General features: G+C 38.3%; 1 protein-coding gene across 1 annotated transcript in view; it reads left to right on the top strand.

Moving 5' to 3' along the window:
- Positions 1-265: 265 nt before the first annotated feature.
- ryr3 (ryanodine receptor 3) overlaps positions 266-25,841 on the top strand; it is a gene marked incomplete at its 5' end in the record, with an annotated part of 73,308 nt that continues 47,732 nt past the window's right edge. Inside the window, 14 exons of the mRNA XM_079474811.1 lie at positions 266-313; positions 12,329-12,448; positions 14,097-14,195; positions 17,286-17,360; positions 17,631-17,709; positions 18,611-18,723; positions 19,579-19,678; positions 19,804-19,897; positions 20,474-20,548; positions 20,962-21,139; positions 21,604-21,768; positions 22,944-23,065; positions 23,214-23,394; positions 23,812-23,947. Of these exons, the coding sequence (XP_079330937.1) occupies positions 266-313; positions 12,329-12,448; positions 14,097-14,195; positions 17,286-17,360; positions 17,631-17,709; positions 18,611-18,723; positions 19,579-19,678; positions 19,804-19,897; positions 20,474-20,548; positions 20,962-21,139; positions 21,604-21,768; positions 22,944-23,065; positions 23,214-23,394; positions 23,812-23,947 (1,585 nt within the window). The remainder of the gene's footprint in view (positions 314-12,328; positions 12,449-14,096; positions 14,196-17,285; positions 17,361-17,630; positions 17,710-18,610; positions 18,724-19,578; positions 19,679-19,803; positions 19,898-20,473; positions 20,549-20,961; positions 21,140-21,603; positions 21,769-22,943; positions 23,066-23,213; positions 23,395-23,811; positions 23,948-25,841) is intronic.

Raw genomic sequence — 25,841 nt, forward strand, 5'->3', positions numbered from 1 at the left:
AGTTTGAACCCTTTATTGACTTATTTTAGCATCCTGCAAGGTGATGCATATAAGATTGTCCTCACGATGGTGCTCCACTGCACGGGGAATAGCGTGAGCGCGCTTGTGACACCGAGTGACAGGCGCGCAACAGTGGGCTTGCCCGCGCTCCCCTATATGGCTTTGGATGGAGCTCTATGCTAATATCGGCAGGACAGCAGAAGCGCCTCTCCGCTGCTCGCTGTCAGTGGTGGCTTTCGGGGTCTAGGCAGGCTCTTCTACAGCCATGGCCGAAGGTGGTGAAGGGGAAGATGAAATTCAGTTCTTGCGAACTGTAAGTATAAACATCCTTTTTTATTTCGCAAAGAAAATCTTGCGTGTCTTTTTGCGCATTCTTGAGGGGTAATTACGATCAAGACTATGCTGAGACATCAAAAATGTTTTAATGCACGATTTATTTCTCTTAGCGGTCATTATGGTTTATTTTCATTGTGATTGTGTATAATCAACGTAGCTTCCATTAAGAGTAGGCTATTATTTCCTTATTTGGAAGTTGCCTCATGCAGGTGCGAGTTTGCGCTCGCGACGCACCTGTGGTCAAAGCCCATGGGCGCAGGGTGCAGGTGCAATTTATGTATCTGTCAATGATTAGAGTTGTATGTGTATGATTTGTCTAGAACATATAAAACATGTATAATGCCTTATTGTGTTTGCCCGAGCACGCGACTACTACATGAAGTTTGCGCCCGTGCGTTATATGTCACTATAATTCGCTGGGTTTCATTCTACACAGAAGTACCCTCTGTGTACGTTCATAATATCTTGTCAGATGCGATTACATCAAATCTGACACGATCCTCTCACCTTCTTAAGGACTTTCTATTTCTGTGTTTCGACGCAGATTGGTTACATGCCGTGGCGCATGGCTGTTACCTGTGTAGACGATATGTTAGGACAGGATACCGCGGTGTGAATTACCGTCACAGCTAGTTAGGAAAATTGAGGCGACCTGTTGTGTCGTTTGGATCGCTTGCTTTATTTGAAAGGTTATTTTCTTTAATCGTTTATAATCATCACTCTTTGCTGATAATGTTGGCTGACTGGGGTGCTGCAGTGGCACACAACGTCAGATTCTCTGAGCCATGGGAATTGTGCACATTTTATTGGATGCATTTTATGTGACACATTGATGCGGGTGTATTAGTTGTGTAAAACGTTGTATTTTGTTGTATTCCCAAGTTCTTAATAAATTGAGAATCAACAGTGTATTATTTTGTCATGTATTATAGGATCTTGCATGAGGCAGGTGTGTGGCTTTTCTGTTAAAGCGTTAGACTGACAACTCTGGCAGTGAAGGTTACAGTCTGACGGAATAGCGGTGCCCAGCAGACACCACCACACCTTTTGTGTGGAAGGTGCTCTAATTCAGTCCTTGCTGGGCGGCTGCTCACTTCACATAAAAATACAGCAGTCCGATGTTTCTCCAGTTACTCTTCATGCAACTGCCTGATGTTCTGTTTTGCTCATGATGTAGCAAATACTTTCTTGTTAATGAATATGAACGAAGGTTTAAACTCACTAAAGTATATTAGGTGATATGCTTGGTAGGACATCAGTTAATGGAAGCATAAAATCTTTTATGATTTACAAAATAAGTGGAGGGGGATTATAGATACTCAAGGCAATCACAATGTGATTTACGGTTATCGGTAAAGAACAGCAACAAAACATTTAACCAGTTTCAGCTGTGGCACATTTTAGCCAAACTCAAATGCACCTGTAAATTAAAGCAGGAGCTTCTGTGATTTACGTCGTAATTGTTGATCAAATGGATCTTGAAAGTATTGTTCGTCCAAATTTCTCTAAATCCAGATGTTGAGTCGGCAGTACTAGGCTTATTTGGAGTTTATGTTTTTCTGGAAGCCTTCTGCATTCCCAGGTTTAAATTTAGCCTCTTAAAAGTTAATACTTCCACCACACATACATACGGTTCTCAGGCACCGGCTCTACACTTCATTGCGTCAGCTAGTTTAACGAGCCAGACCACTGATGTTTCAACACCATTTTTATTTGCACAGTATCATATTTTAAAGTCAACAACGCGCTAAGATATTAAAAAAATAAGCGATTACCTGGATTAGTATAACATATCCTGGCCTTGATTATCATTAGATTTACGGAAGACATGCTGTGTGAGAGCTGAACGTATGCCATTTTTTCTTAACTATATTCATCAGTACTGTTTTATAAGCCTTTTTACACCTTTTGTAATATTTTCCACGACATTTATTATTATCAGATTCATTTTGGAGGTAACACTTCAGAATAGGGGACAATTCTCACTATTAAACTAGTTACTAGTATTAACTAGTAAGGAAAAAAGTCACTCTCCCGTACCTTCTCTGGATCCGTTCCACATTGGTGGAATGATCTACCTGCTGCTACAAGATCAGCAGACTCGGTTGCCATCTTTAAAAAACGCCTAAAAACGCATCTCTTCCGTCAACACGTCTCTGATTGATTTTCCCTCTCCTTCTAAAAAAAAAAAAAAATCTTAGCGTTGTATACTGTGCTAGGCTTTAATGTACTAGTTTGATGCACTTATGTATTTTGTTGCCTATGTTGTTATAATTGCTTCCAATGTTTCCTCATCTGTAAGTCCCTTTGGATAAAAGCGTCTGCTAAATGACTAAATGTAATGTAATGTAAATGTTGTTAATAGCATGCATATTATTGGCATATTGGCCTGTTTATTAGTACTTTAAAGCACATATTCTGCATGACCATATTCTACATTCCTAATCCTACCCAATACCTAAACCTAACAACTACCTTACTAACTATTAATACGCAATAAATTAAGAGTTTACAGGCGAAAAATTTGTAGTTAATGGTTTTTGTAAAAATGATAATTACCACTATACTGAAATTGTGACCATTTTGTCTTTCAATTCTATATTCAAGTAGCAAGTTCTTTGCTACTGTATACATCATATATCATATGAGTACGCTCATAGGAGCATGTCATTTCTCATTTGAAACAAGTTTAATGACTTCTAAAAGAACACATACATAATCACATAGTTTGGCTCCTCTTTATGTAAAAGCAGCCTAAAAGGGGCTGCTGTTTACCTGTACTGAAGCCTAAGACAGGGTGGTAGTAGGAGCTGTAGGCTGACATATCACAGTACATCTTAAATTTCTTACTGAGAAACTACATTACGGGAAGCACCATGCCATGATATTGGTCATTAAAACTATGCTGACCATACATTGATTAGATACTGCTATTGCTACTGCTAGATACTAGATATTACTGCGGCAGATGTAGGTCATCCATTTATGATTCAGTACCGACATCATGTCTCATCTGTAAATGTGTAATCACTAGTTACTGTAGTAGCCATGGCTTCCATGAAATAATCATATTTCCGGTCACACTTTATTTTAAGGTCCAATTCTCGCTATTAACAAACCATTAACTACGGCTTTTGCGTCAATAAACTAATCCTAATTTGGTCCTTATTACTAATTAGTATGATAGTTGTTAGGTTTAGGTATTGGGTAGGATTAGGGATGTAGAATATTTTCATGCAGAATATGTGCTTTAGAAATACTATAAACAGCCACTGTTCTAATAATATGCATGCTAATAAGCAACTTCTTAATAGTGAGATTTGGTCCCTACACTAAATTGAAATATAGGAGCTTGCACATATCATCACTGTCCTTCCAAACCCTTGGGTGTCCAAACTTTTACATGGAATGGATAAAACACTGTACCTTTTCAATGTATAAATACTTTATCAAAAATTACAGGCACTTTTTAATACTTTTCATCCGTTGGATATTTGCAAAACCCAGTGACAAACATAAAGAACGACTAATTATAATGATCTGTGGCAAAAAATTTAAATAACAAACTATGGAGATGCAAGTTTTCATAAAACAGCAGCAATATATTTTGAAAAAAAGCAAAGTCAGAATTTAGAGTGAAGTGAATTAATTCAGCTGTTATGCTTTATGATAAATGTTTATACAGTTTTAACATTTATGCTGAAATGTAACAAACTTTTCTAAACGTCTACTAAAATGATATGACAAAAGAAATTGTGCAATATTATCAAAGCTGTTAGCCTTCCTATTAGATTGGTCTACAATAAGAACAGAAATATTAGCATTTATAATTTAGCACTTTAAGATGCATTTTACATATCACATTATTGGTCGAAATATTAAGTTTTTATACAAAACAGACTGAATTGTAGACCAATACAACAGAGAAGTTATTTAATTAGACTTGAGGCCTGGTTGTACTTTTCTGGTCCTTCTACTGTATAAGAATTAAATCATTTTTAAATGCATCAAACAGCCTTCAATTTACACTAGTACTGTAGTACAGTATATTTGCAGCCCACCTGTTTATTTTGACAGCTCTTAGGGGTCTGTATCTTTGATCTGCAATTGAGGTGGAGACAGTGGAGACTATGCCAAGGGTTGATAACTCCAGCCAATGAGTAATGAGAGGCACCCAGGTAAAATGGTAAACCACAGAGCTTTGGGCCGGAGCCGAGAATGGCGGTACATAAATCGATTGAACTGCTGATGAGTGGTGGTTTGTCCTCCCTGTGAGCTTCATGTGTCAGGTTAAGCGCAACGAGCTTCCTACAGATTAATTAAACCGACGTCTCTGTTCTCACTGCCCTCCAGCTTTGGTTTGTCCTGACAGTATACAAGCCATCTGTGGTGAATGACAGCACAACTGCTCAGATCCAAATGTGTTTGTGGAGGTGTTTACGGCACTAACGTTTGTAAAGTATGTTTAGCGTATAATTTATTGACAGGATTACATCAGAGCGGCATATATGCTGCGCTCATTAACTGCTAGAAAATTCACAAGCAATTAGCTAAACCTTGTCTCTGAACGTCACCACATAGTTTTTGTATGTCTGATATGCATAAGGCCTCCTGGCACCAAGATGGGGGGCCCTGGAGCTGACAGCTTTGTCAAGGGCACGCAGGCGTTGTTCCGAACAGGACCCTCAGTATGAAGTTAACCTGGGTCTCTCCCAGTGCTCTTTGAAAACCACAAGATGGTGAAGGCCGGAATGCAGACCGAAACTCATCAGTATTTTATTCACATTCAAAAAAATGTGTCTTCCGGGAGAATCTGTATCCCTTTTGTATTGAAAATGGAGGTCAGTCAGGCATGCACGCTGGCTATTTTCTTGCTAGAGGCATTTTTCTTTGCGGAATACGGGCAAAGTAAGTCTATACTGCAGAGTAATGCAATTTGTCATTTGGATGTAGCCTATAGTTGAAGGCACAGTACTATAGTACTATAGCTGTCTGTAAATCTCTCTCTCTCTCAAACATCCACAGCCATAAGCTTATTTCTTGACCCAAACACATTTTTAGCATTACTCCTTTTAAAACATCACAGCATTAGTTCTGTTGTGTCATTCAAGGACTCGAAAAGGACATAGCTCTTTAAGGCTGCGTGACAGCACAGGTGAAATGTCTTTTGCACTTTTAATACATTTCTGTCATGTCAGTGGGAGGACATGACCCAAACGCATGCAGCGGTGATGGAAAAACAAAGGCTTTAATTACAGAACAAGTACCATGAGGGGGTAAAACAATACAGACAGCGAAATAATAGAACATATATTCGACAGAAAAAATACACTGTACTAGACTAAACTACATAAAAATATTACAATTGACACTTACTGACTGGACTAGACTAGACTTTGACTAAGAGGAAAAGACGCACGACAAACTAGCAAAACGAACGAGCACAGGATAGAAAACACAAGGGTATTAAATAAGAAACCAAATCAAGCAGGGAACAGGTCAGGGGCATGAAACCATAACATAATAATTAATGAGGTAACAAGAGGGCGGGGACATAGACGAGACCAGGGAAAATGCACATTATGTCGTGACCCACAATAATGTGTTTCTCTCCACACAAAACAGCTGGTACTGTCATGATCCGGCCCAGGACTTGAAAAACTTGACAAGACGAGGCAGAACCATGACAGTACCCCCCACTTAAAAGGATGCCCCTGGCATCCTCTAAGGGAACACTAATAACAAGACACAACAGACTGGAAAACAGCCAAGAAACAACAGAACATTGTTAAAATCAACAAAGGCAAACTGGCAAACTGGGGGGTGAGGCTAGCTCGGCTGAGACTCGGGACTCCGCTGAAGATTGTGGCCAAACCCAAACGGTGCCCTTCCAGGGCGAATGCCCGGTCTGGAGTGTCTCCTTGCCGGAAACCCAGGAATACTTGTATGAATGATGTTGCCAACAAAGATGGTCTATATCAGCTGGAGCTCAAAGACTAGAGACCCTTACAGTTGTAGCCTTTGGAAGTCTAAAACGTCATTTATGTTAAATCCAGCCACTGTTGTTGTGTTATAATTGCTCATCCACAGACTGTGGAGCTCCAAACACTCTGGTTTTAATAAATGAATACCCTATTCAAACATCCTGAAAGAAATGTGTTTAAAGTGTAGTTAAATTACAATAGTCAGACATACATACACTTTTATATAGAACAGTTTAAGTGATTTGAATAAGGCCTCAAGCTCTCTACATCTGCATCAGCATTTCGGTGGTTTGTGTAGCCCTGGAGATCTTAAATACACTGGAGGTTTGTTTAAAATTGCTAATTGTGAACAAAAATTTAAGTGTTTTTAACACATGGTACTCTTACCTCAGCAGCTGTCTGTACAAACCCACTCACCCCAGGGCTGTATTTTAACTTTTTGCACATAGCACCGGTGCTACAGAGGTTTTAACGTTTTGTAGCACAGGCTACAGTATACTATATTGTTTACTACAGTTAATGAATTTACTATAAGTAAATATTTTGTCATTTGGTTGAAATTAACCAGATTTCCATTTTGACGGGTTGGCGCAACATGTTAAACTGCGCAACTCATTCACTCATAGACACGCAGAACAAGCAGAGGACATATTTAAATAGTAGAATTCCGCTTACATGATTCATAGGGCTCTAGATTGATGGACTTGATGCAGCCGGAAATAAAGTTTTAATTGTAAAAACAATAAATAGTGGTGCACCATTAGTTAACCTCACACACGAACAAGCACAATGACACAAACAGTCAGCTCTGTCTAATGCATCTGCCAAACTGTATCGCACATGTGCTACTTTAAATTTTTTTGTCTTAGCACTGAAATCTTTTTTATGTCGCACTGTACGGCTCTGCACCCCCATTTATGTTCTATATTACATGCCTGTCAACGCCTTCTTTTAATGGTCTGGGAAGTTCCCTTGCTTGGAATGTAAAAAATATTATCTTTGAAGAGGCTTGAACTGAAGGGGGTCAACGGTTCTTGCTCATGAATAGGGTCCTTGGTCCAGTTTTGGAAATGCTACTGTATGAAACCTCGGTTGCAAGTTCAAGGAGAACATATTTAAATTTTTGAAAAAGAAAACATTGGGGAACCTGCAGATTAACCGAATGCTGATATAGAGGTGATAAAGATGAGAGCTCATTGCATTCACACGTATCATTATGGTGTCAGATAAAGGGACAGAAGCCACCTGCTTGCTGAAGGGCAGAAGCTGGCATGGAATTTGACGTATTAAAGTGATATTTCACCCTAAAATGTCACCCATCATTTACTTATACCCTCTTGTCAGTCCAAACCTGTAGGCTTATAACTATTTTAGAACATAAAAGAAGATTTTCTGAAGAAAGTTAGTAACAGAACAGCCCTGGGCCTTGTACGCTTCTATTGTATGGATACAAAACCAATGCAAGTGAATGGTGGCCAGGTATCAACATTCTTCAAGAAGTCTTCTTTTGAGTTCTGCAGAAGAAAGAAAGTCATACTGGTTTGAAATGACAACAGGGTGAGTAAATGATGACAGAATTTTTATTTTTGGGTAAACTATCACTTGAAGAGAATAAAGGGTCAACTGAGATGAAGAAAGGACAATTGACCTCCAAAAATGCTCTGATTTGTTCAAAACGATTTGTTATGTTTTCATACTGGTCTTAAAGGGATAGTTTATCCCAAAATGAAAATATTTAATAATCTTCACCCTCATCTCATTCCAGACCTGTATGACTTTCTTTCTGCAGAACACAAATAAGATATTTTGAAGAATGTTTGTAAGCAAACAAAATTGGACCCCATTCACTTCCATTGTATGGACAAAGACATATCTCCAAAAATCTTCTGTTCTGCTCCACAGATACCACGAGTCACATATAGGTTTCAAATAACATGAGGGTATATCAATTATGACAATATATTTTGCTGAACTATCCCTTTAGTAAGCAGTATTTGTCAGCATTGATGTGCAGAACAAAAGCTAAAAACAAAAGTAGCACTTATGGAACAAGTGGAATCTGCTCATTTGAGTTGAGATGACTACACTTTTTGGTAGTAAAAAATTTAGGACATTTGTATTTGAGATTGTTGAGATTGACATTGAGATTGATGTGTATTTGAGCAACAGGAGATTGTTGCATGGCAACACAAGTTTCTGTGCAAATTACGTTTGTCCAATAGATATTACCAGTCTAGTCATGGGACACAGAGTACTAAGAAAATGGTGTTTGGAAATACATGAACATCATTTTCAAATGATTAAACAATTCTTCTGGATTTAAACGGATCATGTGCGTACATTTCAAAATAGCATTGTGGGAGGGGCGGTTTGGTATATTCACCTTTCCACCTCTCAAGTTCACGTCAGTGGAAGGGCCGGGTGAGTTGTGAGCATTTATTTGGCAGCAGAGCACATCAGGACCTCTCGAGTTACACCTTCTGGAGGCTTCAGGCTGCACACCCACACCTGTTCATGTCCTTAAAGATAGACACAGAGCATGGAGAAGGAGAGGGCAGAGGAACCCTCTTTTTGCTCTGTTGCACCTGTGTTTGAACCTGCAGGGATGATAGCTTTGATGGGAGCATGTTTGTCAGGTCTGTCCACGTGCCGCAGGTGGGGTTGGCAGTAGGTCAGGCGGTCTTGAGTCTGGAATATGGACAGATTTTGTGAGTTTGCTTGGATCTTACCCTTGAGATTTGGAGCAATACCCACCCCACCCCCCGTCGTCCTTGCACACGCAACACCCCTATAGATAGACTATGATTCTGCCCCTTAGCTGTTTTGCAGATGGCTCTGCTGCTCTGCCCTGGATCACTTTGCTGCAGATTCACCAGATTCCTTGTCAGGGACCTAGGGAGGGGAGAAAGTGAAGATCTTTTCTTTAAGATAAACAGTACTTTGCTGCATTTAGTGGATAATGCTGTACTGTAGATAGATGCGTTATGTGTAGATTGATATAAATGTGGGTACAAATAACATAGCAAATGTTTAAACTGAGAAATGTTACACTTTTATCCCCTAAATTAGCTCATTTAAAATGTAATGCCTGCTACAGGTCTCAAAAAGGTTGGGACAGGTGCATGTTTACCATGGTGTAGCATTTCCTTTTCTTTTCAAAACAGTTTGAAGACGTCTGTGCATTGAGGCTATGAGTTACTGGAGTTTTGGTGTTGGAATTTGATCCCATTCTAGCCTTGTATAGGTTTCCAGCTGCTGAAGAGTTTGTGGTCATCTTTGACATATTTTTCGTTTATGTCAGGAACGTGGTAGGAGAACCCAAGTGCAGGCAGCAATACGGTGATGAAGGGGTTAACACAGGGACTTTAATATATATATATATATATATATATATAATCAGAAAAACAAAAACCCACGATGGGGTAACAAAGGAGTACACAATAACAAACACGATAAACTGAAAACTAAAGACTCAACAAGAACTCAACTACGAACACGAACACGAACACGAACACGAACACGAACACGAACACGAACACGAACACGAACACGAACACGAACACGAACACGAACACGAACACGAACACGAACACGAACACGAACACGAACACGAACACGAACACGAACACGAATACTCAAAGACTAGACTTTAAAGTATTTGTCACGACAAGGCTTCTAGGACGGGGTAACAAGTACAACGAACCAGCACAAGACAATAGACAAGAGGGCATTAAATAGGGAGACTAACAAAGGAGATAACGTTGGGCAGGTGTGGGTAATGAGACACAGGAGGAAAGCTATACTAGGAACGAGGGGGCGGGGCCAAATGACGAGACTGGAGAGAACGCATATTATTATGTCCCGATTGACAATAATATGTTTCTCTCCACATAAAACACGTGGGTATGTCATGATTCTGCCCCTAGACCAGAAAATCAAGACAAGAGAAGGCAGAATCATGACAGTTTAATGATGCGCCAAATGTTCTCTATATGTGAAAGATCTGGACTGCAGTCAGAGCAATTCAGTACCAAGACTCTTCTACGACGAAGTCATGCTGTTGTAATAGCTGCAGTGGTTTTGCATTGTCCTGCTGAAGTATACAAGGCCTTCCCTGAAATAGACGTCGTTTGGAGGGAAGCATATGTTGCTCGAAAACCTTTATATACCTTTCAGCATTCACAGAGCCTTCCAAAACATGCAAGCTGCCCATACCATATGCACTTCTGCACCCCTGTACCATCAGAGATAATAGCTTTTGAGCTGAACGCTGATAACACGCTGGAAGGTCTCCCTCCTCGTTATCCCGGAGGACACGGCGTCCGTGATTTCCAACAAGAATGTCAAATTTGGACTCGTCTGACATGTTCCACTTTGAAATAGTCCATTTTAAATTACCCTTATTACATTTAAAGAAATAACAAACAATAGTGTTTTGTTTAAGCATGGTTATTTGACCAAAAATTAAAAACCAGGGGACCCCCAATGTTCATTATTTTAGACCTTATGAGTGGACGGGACCGCCCCAGACCTCCCAATTCGGACCCTGACTTTGGATATCCAAGATTTTGTAAGGACAGCAGCAATATATTCGAGTTATTGTTTTTTTAATAGTTGAATACAAGACAAATTATCATTGCAACAAGCATTTGAAAGATTTTCTAAACAAGTCGATATGCTATTTAAAACCTCTTTGCATCTGGTTTTGAGCCAATTTTTAGACCGCTGATGAACTGTTGGCACCACAACAGCGTGCGCAAGCCCTGCTCTACTGATTTTCCTGAGCTGTGACGTCAAAGGGCAGCAGACGAAGAAAAATTTCTCTTTCACGTGTGTAGCACTCTAAAAAGAGTTACTGAACTTGCCAACCAGCTGAAACCTAACCTCTTGGGTTATTATCAAATATATTAGGTTAAAAAGGAGTCAGGCGCAGTTAAATTGTTTGCATCTGATGCTGATTTGGCATCTGCTTTAATTGGATTGTTCACCCAAAAATTTTAATTCTGTCATCATTTACTCACCTTTACCCATCGCTTTATTCGTTCCCGGAACACAAAAGAATAGATTTAGGAAACAAAGGAAGTTTAGGAAACGACACTAATGCAAGTGAATGGGTGCAAGTTAATATTCTTAAATATATCTTCTTTTGTGATCTGTGGAAGATGTGAAAGTTTTACAGATTTGAAATGACATCAGGATGAATAAATGTTTACAGAATTTAAATTTTTAGGTGAACTATCACTTTAATTAACTCATTGTTACTGCACTTTACTGTCAAAGCAGTAAATAGTGTAACTGGAGGCCAAATATACAAATCTATACAGATTGTTATGCATTCTGCGTGTATTTAGAAAGCTCTCATCTTATTAACTGTAATGAAAAAAATGAGATCCACCACACATGATTGTGATAAAGTCCTTTAAAAAAAAAGGTTCATCAGAACCATGACAACCATCCGCTCCGATTAATGCAATACGTTAGCTAGTAAACAAGAAAAGGACTGACCAGGAAACTGCAAATGAGACAGAAATCAATACATTCCCCCAGAGAGAGAAAGAGAGAGAGAGAGAGAGAGCGAGAGAGAGAGAGAGAGAGAGAGATGCTACAGAATCTACAGAGATTAATTCTGGATTCTAGTGATATCAACATCTGCAATCTTTCTTTCTCTAAGAAATGTTAGAGATAATTGAACACTTATATTAAGATATGTTTTACCCTGACAATTGTTTTAAATTAAACATTTCACATTTCACAATTTCTTGAGGGACTTTATGTATTTAAAATATGTTTGTGCAATGTAAATGTAATCCATAGTTTTAGCTTTAAATGTTCAATTGCTTTAAACATTGTTAGGTTTAATGATGCTAATATTACTGTTTTCACAGATATGATTGTAACAGTTTTAGTTTTAAGATCAAAACATTGAGTGTGCACATCGAGCCATATATCCAGCTGTTTTACTGCTTTTTCTTTGCTTATAAAATCAAACGCTTGTTTTCGTGCTTCAGGATGATGAAGTGGTGCTGCAGTGTGTCGCTGCCATCCAGAAGGAGAATCGCAAATTCTGCCTTTCAGCAGAAGGACTCGGCAACCGCTTGTGCTATCTGGAGCCCACATCAGAGGCGAAGGTAACACTCCACGAAAAAACTAATCACAGCTTTAATGTACCTGAACCCCCACAAGAACCTCAATGCCGATCGAATTGGTTTGTGAAAAACAGCTGCATTGTAGTAGATGTGAAAGATATTAACAAATGCAGTACATGTTTGACATGTGTATCTGCTGCTTTAAGGAATATTGAGTGGGGGAGAGTTAAAAAGAGATTTGCCTTGGATATGTCAGACTCTAGAAATACAATAAAGTTAATGGGAAGAGAGTCACACAGTCAAAAAACCATGGCAACTGCAATTGATCTTTGTTCTCTGAACCATATTTTCTATGCGTCTAAGAGGCAAGGCAGAACATGATGTGTGGGCATCTCTGTGGCTAGATACACTGTCTGCTGGACCATGTAAAAATGTTGACATATTCTTGGACAGCAGACAAATTATTCTTTTTAGATTAAAATGATATATGTCAGTACATTCACTTACAATGCATGTATTTAATTGACTGACCATTCACGTTTGAATGTAAAGCTAAAAATGGAAGCACATTATTTATGAAAAACATAAATAAAGATAATGGATATAGATATTCAAGGACATTAAGTTTTCATACTCATTTGTGTAATATTCAAGGAAAGTACGTTTTCATACTCATTTGTGTAAGTCTCAGTGGTCATTAGATAAGATCTGATTTGTAAAAACAATTTCCAGTGTGAAACATACTCAGAACATGTCTTAAAGTGATCGCCCAAAATTTTTATTCTTCTTGTCATTTCAAACCTATATGAATTTCTTTCGCAGAACACAAATGTGAATTCATTTCTATTGTAGAGAGCCAAAACCAATACAAATTGGTAAATTTCTCCAAAATATCTCGTTTTGTGTTCTGCAGACGAAAGAAAGTCATACAGGTTTGAAATGACAAAAGGGTGAGTAAATGATTATCACATCACTTTTTCAAAGGTTAAAAAAAATTTCAATGCATTTGCTCGAGAACAATATATAAATATAATATAACTGAAACATTATCTGAATTATTATTCTGAATGAAGGGCTTGTAGCATGCACTATTAAACTGCTTGAGCGTTTTTATGTGTTTATAAACTGTCATCACACAACCTAACGGAGAGCTGTAACTCATAACACTTCCACAGAGTGTTGTCTTTATTTTAAAAGGCTACAGAAGACTTTCACTCCGAGGCATATGTCACACTGGTTAGCACATTCTCCCTACTCGCATTTCACATTAACCTCAGAGGTGAAAGGTCACCGTAACTCACCATTAATTTCTCCACTCAGAGGAAGATCTTAGTAAGAATGAAGCATACTGTATACTCGGTGAAACTCTGTGAGAGTGATTCCAGTGAGTGCTAGTTATTAGAAGGTGATAGAATGTTCACTTTCTCTAGATAGCTGAACCAGACAGTCAAGGGGCTTTAAATAGTGCCCTGATAAACATATGAAGGGTGGGAAATGACTTCTCAAGACCAAAGGTGGAAGCTCACCACTTGATAATGTTAATCCCCACTGGCCCTCCAAACTAATCCTAATGAATACAAATAGAAGAAACATCTACTAGGCCTAATGAAAGATGGTTTAATACCCCCACCAGTTACATGCTTTTATCCGTGATAAAAAGATAACCAAAATGTTATTTTTCTCTCCTCAGTATTTTCCTCCTGACCTATGCATCTGTAATTTTGTGCTGGAGCAATCGCTCTCGGTGAGGGCTTTGCAGGAGATGCTAGCCGGCCAGTGCGGGGAAGGGGTAAGTTCATACAGTACATCACTATGATTAAAGGGTGTTTATACTCGATATACTGTATCTCTGCCTTTATTCCTGGGCAAATGTTTTTGTTTGTTCGTAGTCACAAACCACGTCAGTTGAAAAAAATAACGGTGTTAAAATGCATTCAAGATGTTTATAAAAGCATTATTTGTCAGGGTCTTTTAAACATTCATAAGCAAATCCTTAATTCAGGTTTATGCTTTATGTTAGTGCCTTATCACAGCATTGTCTAATGGGAGAATGAATCTAAATTAATTTACTACACTACAATTTAGGTGCATGAACAGAAAAAAAACTATTCTTGGCACAGACCAAATTGTTTTTTAATGCACTTGCTTATGAGCTGCTGTCTGGCAGTATCCAACTCACGTCTATACTGTGTAGCTGGAAAGATATATTGCAATGCTATCCAATCAGCCGTAGCTCCTCTGGATTCTGTATGGCCTTCAGGGTAAGTTATCAAGAATCGTGACATAGAAAAATATTGACCATAGATCATTCATCCCATGAACTGTTATTCTCCACTCAAATTCACACTTGTAGAGTTATGGAAGGATAGCTCTGCCAAACACGAAAGTCATTATTTACTCTCCCTCATGTCAATACAAACCTTTTTGACTTTCTTTTCTCTGCGGAACAAAAGAAAGTTTGGTTTCCCAAAAAAAACTGGCTCCCATTTACAGAGATATCTTCTTTTTTTATGCAGAAGAAAGAGTCATATGCAGGTTTTGCATGACATGACGATAAATAAATGATGACAGAACTTTTTTTTTGAGTGAACTATCTCTTTAATGCAAATTCATGATCTCATGTTAATCTAAATATGTATTTACTAATGAAATACAGGCCAATTTATACAAAAGCATTCTCGTCATTGCTTATGATTTCACCTGTGGCTTTGCATAGGCTAATTACATTGCTCCATGTCACTTATGCGTAATGTTCAAGTTATTAAAATAGAAATACTGTTTATATATGCTCATGGTTTGCCTCATCCTTTGACATTACTCAGTTCATTGTTTTGTTGGCTTCACAAAGATATATTTCCAGCATTTATTTCCAGAACGAACATGGGGGATATTTTAAAACCACTCTTATTAAAAACAAGACCGTCGAAAGGGTGCTTTATAAAAATAGTATGCTTCTGCATAATTTGACATCTGTACGCCGGGAAACATAATGAACTGACTGTACTGAAGTGGCGAGGCTGTTCAAAACTGCATTCTTTAATAATATATGTATCTTTGTTTATCGTTGCAAGAATCCTGAACCTGTTCGATGGGTACGTTTACAATTTGTTCACCAATAAGTATGCATGAATACAAACTATAAAAGAAGACACAAGTTACATCTCTTGTGTAACTTTCTGTTAATGTTAATGGTTGACATTTATTTGGGATGAACTAAAGTGTGATTTTTAACTCCTGTCCTGATATAACCCAACTAAGGTTATATTTATCAAATCTAACCGTCATTTTTAGACTAGTCTCCCCCATCCGTTTTTAGAGCTTGAAAATGTTCCTGTACCCCTCAGAAGATAAATGAACTTGTAAAAGTTAGAAAGTCGTGCCCATTTTTAAGACGAATATTATTTTTGGCAAATCCAAAAATAAAGTTTACCAGCTCATGTTGTGCATTGAGCAATTATAACGCTTTGTTCACTTTCCTCTCAGCATGCGAGGTATTTCATGTTTCTTTTTTTAACTGCAGCTTTTGAAATGAGATTGTCAGCATAAATCGGATTGGCTCGCTGCTGTGTGGCTGTTGTGCTAACACTACTGTCTAGTAGAAGCATTATGCAGAGCTTGTACATATATCACTATAAAGATGCCTTTCCTAAAGATTTGTGGGGTACATTAAATGAGTGCTGTACATTTCCTGAGTGCAGTTTTTGATACACACTCATAGTCTATAAAGGAAGGACAGTTGTATTTAGCGGGCGATCACACGTTACGCGCCTTTTCTTTTTCGTTTGCTATGGAACAACCAAAACAGCTGTTCTGTCAGTCAAGGAATATAACGCAAGCTCTCTAGTTGCTGTTAACTGTCATATTAGCAGAAACTTTAAAACGGGTACAAGTAGAGGGTGCTCGCTCTGACCACCACAGCCAACACAAGTGCTCCTCCATTGTTGCAGTCTCTGGACGTTTCAAGCAACTGTAAAGTTCTGTCACCCCAACAGAAGCCCCACCTCTCCATTAATTAGATTGGACAATGGAAAAATGGCAACATGACGTCAACCGCTTAGTTTTTTAAATTGCAGGCGGTCTGTCAAAAACACGAGGCGCGTAAGGAGCGGAAAACAGCAAAAAACGCGTTCTGTCTCACTGTTGATTACTGGTCATGTGAGATGTGTGTTTCTTACACTTCTAACATCAAATTTCAGGGGTACCAGTGACGAGGAAATAATCTGGAATGCTGATTCCAGAAGGAATGTTTCTCAAATCATGTGTCTAGATTTTTTTTCTTACAGTGTTTTTTCTTCTTTGCCTCTGCTATTTGCCATTCCGCGATATTGTTTTAATCGACATTTAGAAAACTTTGCTTAAATTTTGCACAACTCTGTAATGGAGACCCGGCTACTGACACTCATTTTCGGGTGGACCAGCATGTCTGTTACCGGGTTGGTCTACTGCTAAATGCAACTTATTGAACCTGAATTGTAGTGTAGTCAAACTACAGAGCTGAAACTTTGAGGTTCTACATTATGAGTTTCATATTTATCCTCTTTTCCCAATGCTCTCAGAGGTTTAGACGGGTAAGTATTTTCCTTTTATGTTCCATCCCCCTTTATTTCTTGTGGGCTTTTTTCAGTTTTTTTTCTCTTTACCATCTACATTTCCTCATCTACGGTACAACAACGAAATTTTGTTCTCGTTCAAACATTGGAACGTGAAACTTATTTTAACATCCGTCCAGCATGCATTCTGATCTTGACATCCTGTATGTTTTCTTTTTAAAAGTCTTAGCTTTATTTTTGAGAGTTAACAGAACAGTGACCTTTCCCCCTAGCGTCTCTAAAGTCCTGCCTTAAGTTTGCTAACACCATTCCGCTCTCTGCCTCTGTAGGCAGCACAGGGCGGTGGACATCGGACACTGCTGTATGGTCACGCCATCCTCCTTAGGCATTCCTTCAGTGGAATGGTGAGAATGCACCACACAAATTGAAGCCAATGGGGAGAGGGATTAGACAGCCTGTCACTGCTTACAGCTAACACACATCAATTCTGTGATCAATGAGTATGTTGGGAACAGTTGAAGTGAAAATTCTTCAACATCATGAACGACAACATGACTCATGTTTTAGCGGGATAATTTACATGTTTAAGTTTGGGGTTTGCTGAACTGATCCTCAGTAGGCATTTACCCATAATGCAGTGCATGGAAATTACACCTGTTACTGTTTGCCTTTAGTATCTGACGTGTCTGAAGACTTCCAGGTCTTTAACAGACAAGCTGTCTTTTGATGTTGGCCTACAAGAAGAATCAACTGGTAAGAAGGAAAAAAATTCACAAAAAATACAGAGCGTGCAGTTTAATTTATAGGCATCCTTTATAGGCTGTTCCGATATGAAGGGCTCTTTCTGGTGGCTGTGATTGACATCTGAACCACAAATAACAGATGCAGTGCTAGGACTGCTTCCCAAGAGATCCAAAATGAAACCTAGATATCTTACTATTTTTGTGTATTGTGCCACCCAGTTTAGAGAAACATAAATATCTGAATCAATATCTGAGCTAGCAGAAACCTACAAAATCCTATAGGCTGTATCTTAAAGCTTAGAAAAGGGGTTTTGCGATTAATAAGGAGAATTAGCAAGACAAAATAGCACCTAGGTTTAGGAATATTTTCTTTATGGTATGTATTTGAGTTCATCACAGGTTAATCTAAAGGGATTGTTCACCCAAAAATAAAAAAAGAGTTGTTCCAAATCCGTATACATTTCGTTGTTCAGATGAACACAGGGAGAAATATTTGCACAGTTCTTAGAGCCCATTGATTACCATAGTCAATTACTTTATAGTCTCTTTTTTTAGTTCTGTTGAACACAAAATAAAATATTTTGAAGGATGTAGGACAGCAAACAGTTCTTTGGCATGTTTGATTACCATTAAATTTTTTTATACTATTGTAGTCAATGGGGTTCCAAGAATTGTTTGGTTACAAGCATTCGTCCAAATATCTTTCTCTTTGTTCAACCAAACAAAGAAATGTATACAGGTTTAGAACAACTAGAGAGGGAGAAATTCATGACAGAATTTTCATTTTTGGTGAACTATTCCTTTTATTGGAATGCTGCACATTGATTTACATCTATAGGAAATTAATGAGCTGTGACTTTTTTCCAAACTGACAGTATCCTCTAACGAACTGATCATTTGTGTAAGCACAGGTGAGGCTTGTTGGTGGACAATTCATCCCGCATCCAAGCAGAGGTCAGAAGGTGAGAAGGTCCGCATTGGAGATGACCTCATCTTGGTCAGTGTGTCCTCAGAGAGGTACCTGGTGAGTACCTGATGTATTTGAGGTTAAGATTAATGTACCTACTGTACCCTTTGTTTCTGAACTCTAATCTTACTCTACTTTAATCCATATTCTTTGATAAACTTGCACAAAAACTCATATTTAATATTCCCAGATAAAAGTATTAACCTTATGCAGTTCAAAATGTGATAGATAGATTGGTGGTCTGTGGTCTGAAGAAGTTCCTATCAGCATAGTTTCTCATTATAGTGTAATTTGTGTCTGGCAAGATGGTTTTGCCAGATGTGCTGACAGTTAATATAACTCTTGCGAACAGAGGAAGACCATCAGGTTCGATCAAGTAAGTTGTCACGGTGACATGCTCGGCGTGCCGGTGGAAGTCTGAGTTCTCTTACTGTAGATGTGCAGGGGAAAACAGAACACTCAGACAAAGAAATATGGCAAGAAAGGTTTTTATGCCCTACTAACCGTCAAGTTTGAGGATTACAATGTTGCTCTTTTGTTTTGACCAGGATAATATCATCGCATCTTTGTTCAGGTCAGTTGCGCGGTTCTCTCTCCAGCTATGGAAAGAGTCTTGAAACTGGTCTGGAAACTTAGTGTGCTGTTTGTCGCTTTTTGTGTTTTCTAGACAATAAATAATCTTTTAAAAACAGATTTGTTACTCAGCTTCCGGATAACACAGATAGGCTGGCAGATTCAAGGATGTGCCAGGGAGTTGTAGCTCTTTTCCTGCTCTTTTGCTCCATATCAATGTCTCTTTCTCCCTCTACTGTATGTCTCTTTTATTCTCTTTCGCCCTTTCAAGTCTTCAAGCTAATGCAAGCACAAGCATACAGTATATAATTAATAAATACATTTTTAACTCTTCTGTAGCACCTCTCCATCTCTAACGGAAGCACTCAGGTGGATGCTTCTTTCATGCAAACACTGTGGAATGTTCAGCCTACCTGCTCCAGAGCTAACATAGCAGTGGGTGAGTTCTCATTTAGTACCTCTAATATTAAGTTTCTCAGTAACGTATGGCTGTTATTGTTATCTTGGAGTACTAGCTTTAAAAGCACAAATACTGTTTACCTCACTATTTCATTCCCTCTCAAGGGTATCTGCTTGGTGGACAAGTGATGCGTCTGTTTCATGGGCACGATGAGAGTCTCACTATACCAGGATCTGACCAAAGTGCACAGCAACAGAGGTGAGTCTGTCTGTCTATCTATAGCCGTGGAAAAATTAAGAGACCATTCCAAATTTAACACATTTAATCAGCATTTCAAGGTGTATTGTGGCCAGTCCAGTGTCTGTTGAATTTCAACAAAAGCAAACCTCAGGAGTGATAGTGTCATCCAACAGCAATGTGAAAGACTAACATGAAAACTGTGATTAAATTGAGATTATTATTTTATTTTTTTACTTTTTCCTTAATACATGCACAAGTATTACTGTTGTATTGCTTAAAACTGAATATGAATTAGTTTTCTTTGCAGTATTTGAGGTTTGAGAAAATACAGAGCATCTTTTCTGTTATGTTGACCTGTTTCTCTGTTTAAATATTGTTAGAGGTTCACAGAATGATACAAAAATGATCATCTTACCTAAACACATAGGTACCTATAAATAGTAAATTCAGATCTATCTATCTGTCTGTCCGTCCGTCCGTCCATCCATCCATGCATCCATCCATCCATCCATCCATCCATCCATCCATCCATCCATCCATCCATCTAATCTATCTATCGTGAGGACAACTTTCTATTCTCATTTGTTCCCACAGAGTGGTAAACTATGAAGCTGGAAAAGGGGGGTCTAAGGCCAGGTCTTTATGGAGACTGGAGCCTCTTCGGATAAGGTGAAATAACACGCACACACTTACCTGCATACCCTCACACTTCCCTTTCCTTGTTTGTGCACACAAACATACATTCTGAGACGGCGATACATTTTGGATGACCCAGACTTGTTGTTCCTCCACTATCTTTTTCAATTATGCCCAACGGGGTAGTTGGACCTCTTGTCAGTATAGAACATGTCTTCTCTTTGAATGTGGATGGAAAAAACTGAAGATTTTGTTTTTCTTTTTTGTGAAAAAGCTATCAAATAATGAAGCAAAAATATGGCTAACACTTACAGTATAGCTCTGTCATTTAGCAAATATATATATATATATATATATATATATATATATATATATATATATATACTGTTTCTCAATCTAAGCCTCACAGACTCATAGGGGACACTGGGCTTTTCTTTGAATTGCAGTTGGAGCGGGAGCCACATTAGATGGGGTCAGCCCTTCCGTCTACGCCATCTCTCCACCGGTCACTACCTGGGTCAGACAGAAGATCATGGTCTGATTTTACTGGACAGAAAGAAGTCTGACACTGCTGCCACTGCCTTCTGCTTTAGGCCAAGCAAGGTCCGATTCATACATTTTAAAGTTGTCTATTGATTAATGTTGTGTAGCAATTTAAAGTGAAACGAATAAGACTGATCAATGATCTTTAAAGGAGACAGCTACAGCTAGCAGGCAAACGGGCTTTATTAAAGTATACTATAGCCTTGCAATTAAGGACAAGTAACATATCACAGTTTATAGCTTCCATAAAATCTATAAGAAACATGTCATCACACAAACAATACATACAAATTCACAGAGCCTTAAAGCTAATTCTCACGGCATTCTCATTGCATGAATTTATCATTACTGTATATTGAAGTTTCATTCGTCATGCTGTGCTTTAACAAGCGCTTTACAAAGAGGTCACTAAGCCAACTGTCTATTTCATCTCAATAAAGCTTAAACAGCCCCCAAAATGATCGACCGCGACTGTCCCGACTGAACAGATGACAATGAGTTGGCACAGAAATCTCATGACTCATGAATTTGTCTTCCCTTGGCAGGAAAAGGTTGAGTCCGGTCCAAAGCGTGATATAGATGGCATGGGAATGGCGGAGATCAAATACGGCGATTCCGTCTGTTTCGTCATGCACGTGTCTACGGGACTGTGGCTCTCCTACCAGGCACCTGATGCAAAATCCTCTCGTCTGGGACCGCTGAAGAGAAGGGTGAGCCTTATGTTTTTTTTGTAGCGAAACCACACTCACGCTCATGCTTTTTTTACAAGGCTGAAATTTCTAAGCTCCCCCTCCAGGTCACACTTACATCGTTCAACTTCAAATAACAGCCATATCTTTGTAGACATCATGTGCCGTTGGTTATGATCCCGTTAAAGATTATGGGGATCATAGAATGGGCCCAGGCTTAACCGCAGTGGCTGCCGTGTGGAGTGTAGGATATACGAGGCCGTGCTTTAAATGTGATAATGAGGTGGGCATGGCGACAGTGTGTTTTGTGGGAGGGGTCAGGATAACACAGCTCCCTAGTATGTAGCTGAACTCTGAGCTAACAGCCAAACGGACTCGGCCTTTGCTATGGTGACACTTTGTAAAATTTTTACATGGAGAATATTGAAGTGCACTAAGTCAGCCTGGACAGGTTCGTCGTCTCTGCCCTTTTCCTGTGAGGACATGGATGGAAGGTTGAAGAAACCCAAATTGTAAAAACACAGGCTGTACCGGTGACACCCGGGGTGGGGGTTTGTTGTGGGGTTGTCGAAGATGCGAATAAGAAAGCAATACGAAACGAAAAAAGTTATGTTAAATAAATAAATAAATGACAAACAAATAAGAAAGGAATACCAAATTAAAAATGTTTATGTTAAATAAATAAATAACAAACAAATAAGAAAGGAATACGAAACGAAAAACCTTTACGTTAAATAAATAAATAATGAACGAACGAATAAGAAAGGACTACGAAACGAAAAAAATGTATGTTAAATAAATGGCAAAGCACTGGCTTTTGAAAATTTAAAAGAAAAGAAAATTAATACTTAACCGGCTCTTGATGACAATGCTTTCATATTCTACTAAATGTTCTTTGCCAGAAAAGCCTCCACCATCATCTTGTCAGTCGGCATTTCACTCTCCTCAGATGGAGAGATGGAAAATCGAACTCCTGCTGCTGATTTTGCTGTAACACTTGTTCCGCTTACGCTGAATGCAGCAGCCACGTTCAGACGTGCTACTGTAGTTTGGTCTTTTACAAAATTAAAGCCCTTTTCACACAGAGATCCTGGACACCGACTATCACAACAAGCCTAATAGATATATACAGTATGTAAACATTGCAGCCATTTTTGTTGCAGTGAGTGTTTAAGTAAGTTTCGGCATGTGCGCAGGCTGTCCTCTCTCTGGAGGGTCATATGGATGATGGGCTGATTCTGCAGCTCTGTCAGCACGAGGAGTCCCGGGCAGCTCGCATCATTCGGAACACCACTCATCTCTTAACTCAGTTCATCAGGTACGGCTGCCCCAGGCTCTCGGGCTCAAACGCAGTCAAGCCTCTCCTCACAACTTTGAGTGCTGTGGAAATCAAATATAATGAGTGCATTATTGTGTTTAATTATTCAACTATATTTTAAAATATTTAAATGTTATGGCGCTCTCAGGGGTCTGGATGGTTTGACTGGAGAAAAGGGCTCTGGGGTGAATCTGCCAGTGGTGGAAGTACTGCAGACGCTCAATGACCTCATCGTTTACTTCCAGCAGCCGGATTCTGAGCTGGAGCACGAGGAAAAACAGAGGCAGCTCAGATCCATCATCAAACGACAAGATCTTTTCAAAGAGGAGGTGAACCAATGTTGATGGAATACCACTTGCATTTCATTTACTGCTTGCCTTGTTGGACTGGTGATTTATAAATGAAAGAAAAAATAGGCATACGTTATTAATATGAATCCTATTATTCATTCAAAAACTCAACCCGTCTGAACATTTTATATGACATCAGTACATTGTGTACTGAATGGCGACATTGGAAAAAACATCTTAAATTGGGGATTTAGTCGTGCCTCAGTTCATTCTGGGAAATGGGGCTAAATCACAAAAAAATACATGTACAGTATTAGGATGATTAAGGATTAAGTCTTCTGCTATGCTGACAATCGGTTTAATCTTCTGGGTATTGTTAATCATTTACTTGATCTAATAATAATAATGTTTTACACTATACTCTTCCTTGTTTGACCGTTTATACTATTATTTTAGGGAATGCTAACGCTGATCTCAATCTGCATTGATCGACTAAACCTGTACAACAGTGCTGCTGAGTTTGAGGAGTTAGCAGGCGAGGAGGCTGGAGAGGCATGGAAAGACATTCTCAACCTCCTTTATGAGCTTCTGGGTAAGAGCTTTATCATACGTCCTTAATATTCAGCTGACGGTCCATGACAGTGTCAGAGACATGACGGTTATTAGTAGCAGTTAAGTAGGAATTCATTTATCTCTTGTCAATGTGTTGTGGACTCTCAACTTGATTTATGGGGGACAAACTTATGCTTAGGAAAGGAGAACCTTGTTTCAAGTTACCAAACAATGCAGATTTTGTCATGGCTTACTCAACATCATGTTGTTCCAGATAGTTTTTTCAAAAAGATGAAACAAAATGATCGCACAAAATCAATAAAATGACTTCTGAAGCTTTTGTTTTTTCAGTCCCTTTGATTGTAGTTGAATGGAAAACAAACAGCCAGTATAGGATTAGACAGAATGTCCTGTGTGTTGTTGACAACATGAGAGTAAATATCATTGACATTTTCGTTAAAAGTCAAGTAAATGTACCAGAAATGTAATATGTAGAGTGTTTTCTTTTAAGAGCAGGCTAACACTTATTTTTCAGTTTGCTCCACAGCTCATATATTGTTCCCTTAGGTATTTTTTATATTTCTTTATTAATGAAAAGTATTTAGTTTGTTGTTAATTCAACACCATCTAAGGTTCCAGGGGCTGTGACGGTTTTCCTCATTTCACCTTTACTGACTCGACATCTATCAGAGGTGCTATCGAGACTTGCTTAGAATTTAAGTAGAGTCACTGAGGTCACTTTCTGCAGAACAGTATGCATGATACATTAGGCTGGTGACAACAGACACTTTTATGGCTCCATACAGATTAATTTAATGCCCCAGGAAGCATGTTTTCTCAGGAGGTTCGGGCTTCAAAACCAGGCAGACAAATCATAGGAGTGTCTAATCTCCTCTCAAAGCACCATTAGCTCTCAGGATGGATTTGATAAATTGCTCTCTGAGATTAAAAAAATGGTTACTTTGAGATTATTCCTATTCCTATTTAGTATTTTATTCACACTAAAGATTCAGGTAAGGATAAATTATTTTCAAAATATCACCTTCCATGGGGAACCTTCACTCAGATACGTGCATTTAGTCAAGTAACCTTTCACAGTAATTTTGCTCTCTTAATATATTTGTTTTGCAACATACAAATGATCTTTTATTATTTACTTTATTAATAACAGTAATAAGTAGTTTTGAGTTCTGCTATGATCATATCTGTTCATCTGCATAATGCATTTGAGGCGTGCCAATTTTGTTGCCCCAGGCAAGTAAAGGGTTGTAAACAATGACTGTTTTTACTGTATGTCCACTGTAAAAAACTAAAACAGGATTTTCCAAAATGTTTACAGTTCTGTCATGTGTCTTTGAAATGTTAAAATTATGGGAAAAGACTGCAAATTTACAAGAAAAACATGAACAACTGAAATATTTTTTTACAGCGTTTTATGAATTATAGTTTAAGAAAAACTTTAAATTACAGAAAAAGACTGCAAATTAACAAGAAAAACATGTAATGTTACGGTAAATGTTTTGTTTTACTGTGTTTTTCTGGTGCTCCAGCTTTTTATGAATTGTAGTGATGTTTGCACTTTTGTTTAGTCTTATCTATATTGTCTTGTCTTCAATTCTTGTGGTTTATGGTTTAAAGTCACCATTTTTAATTTAGCTTTTTTAAGCTAATGGAACCAGTTCCATTATAAACTAAACTTACGTTGTTCACTCTTGTTCAAGTTATGTTTTGAGTTGAAATTATATATTATTATTATTATTAATAATAATAATGTATTATTAATAAAATATACTAAGGTGTATACTGTAATGTACCTAATAATATTTTTCTGATAAAGATATAAATCAGTGTGTTATTGCTGTACGAAAGTTAAAAGGGAATTAGCAGTATTAGACTGTTGTAAGTAATACATGCTTTTTCATATAAAAACTGTT

This window comes from Barbatula barbatula (genome assembly GCF_947034865.1).
Source record: "Barbatula barbatula genome assembly, chromosome: 15".
NCBI classification, from domain to species: domain Eukaryota; kingdom Metazoa; phylum Chordata; class Actinopteri; order Cypriniformes; family Nemacheilidae; genus Barbatula; species Barbatula barbatula.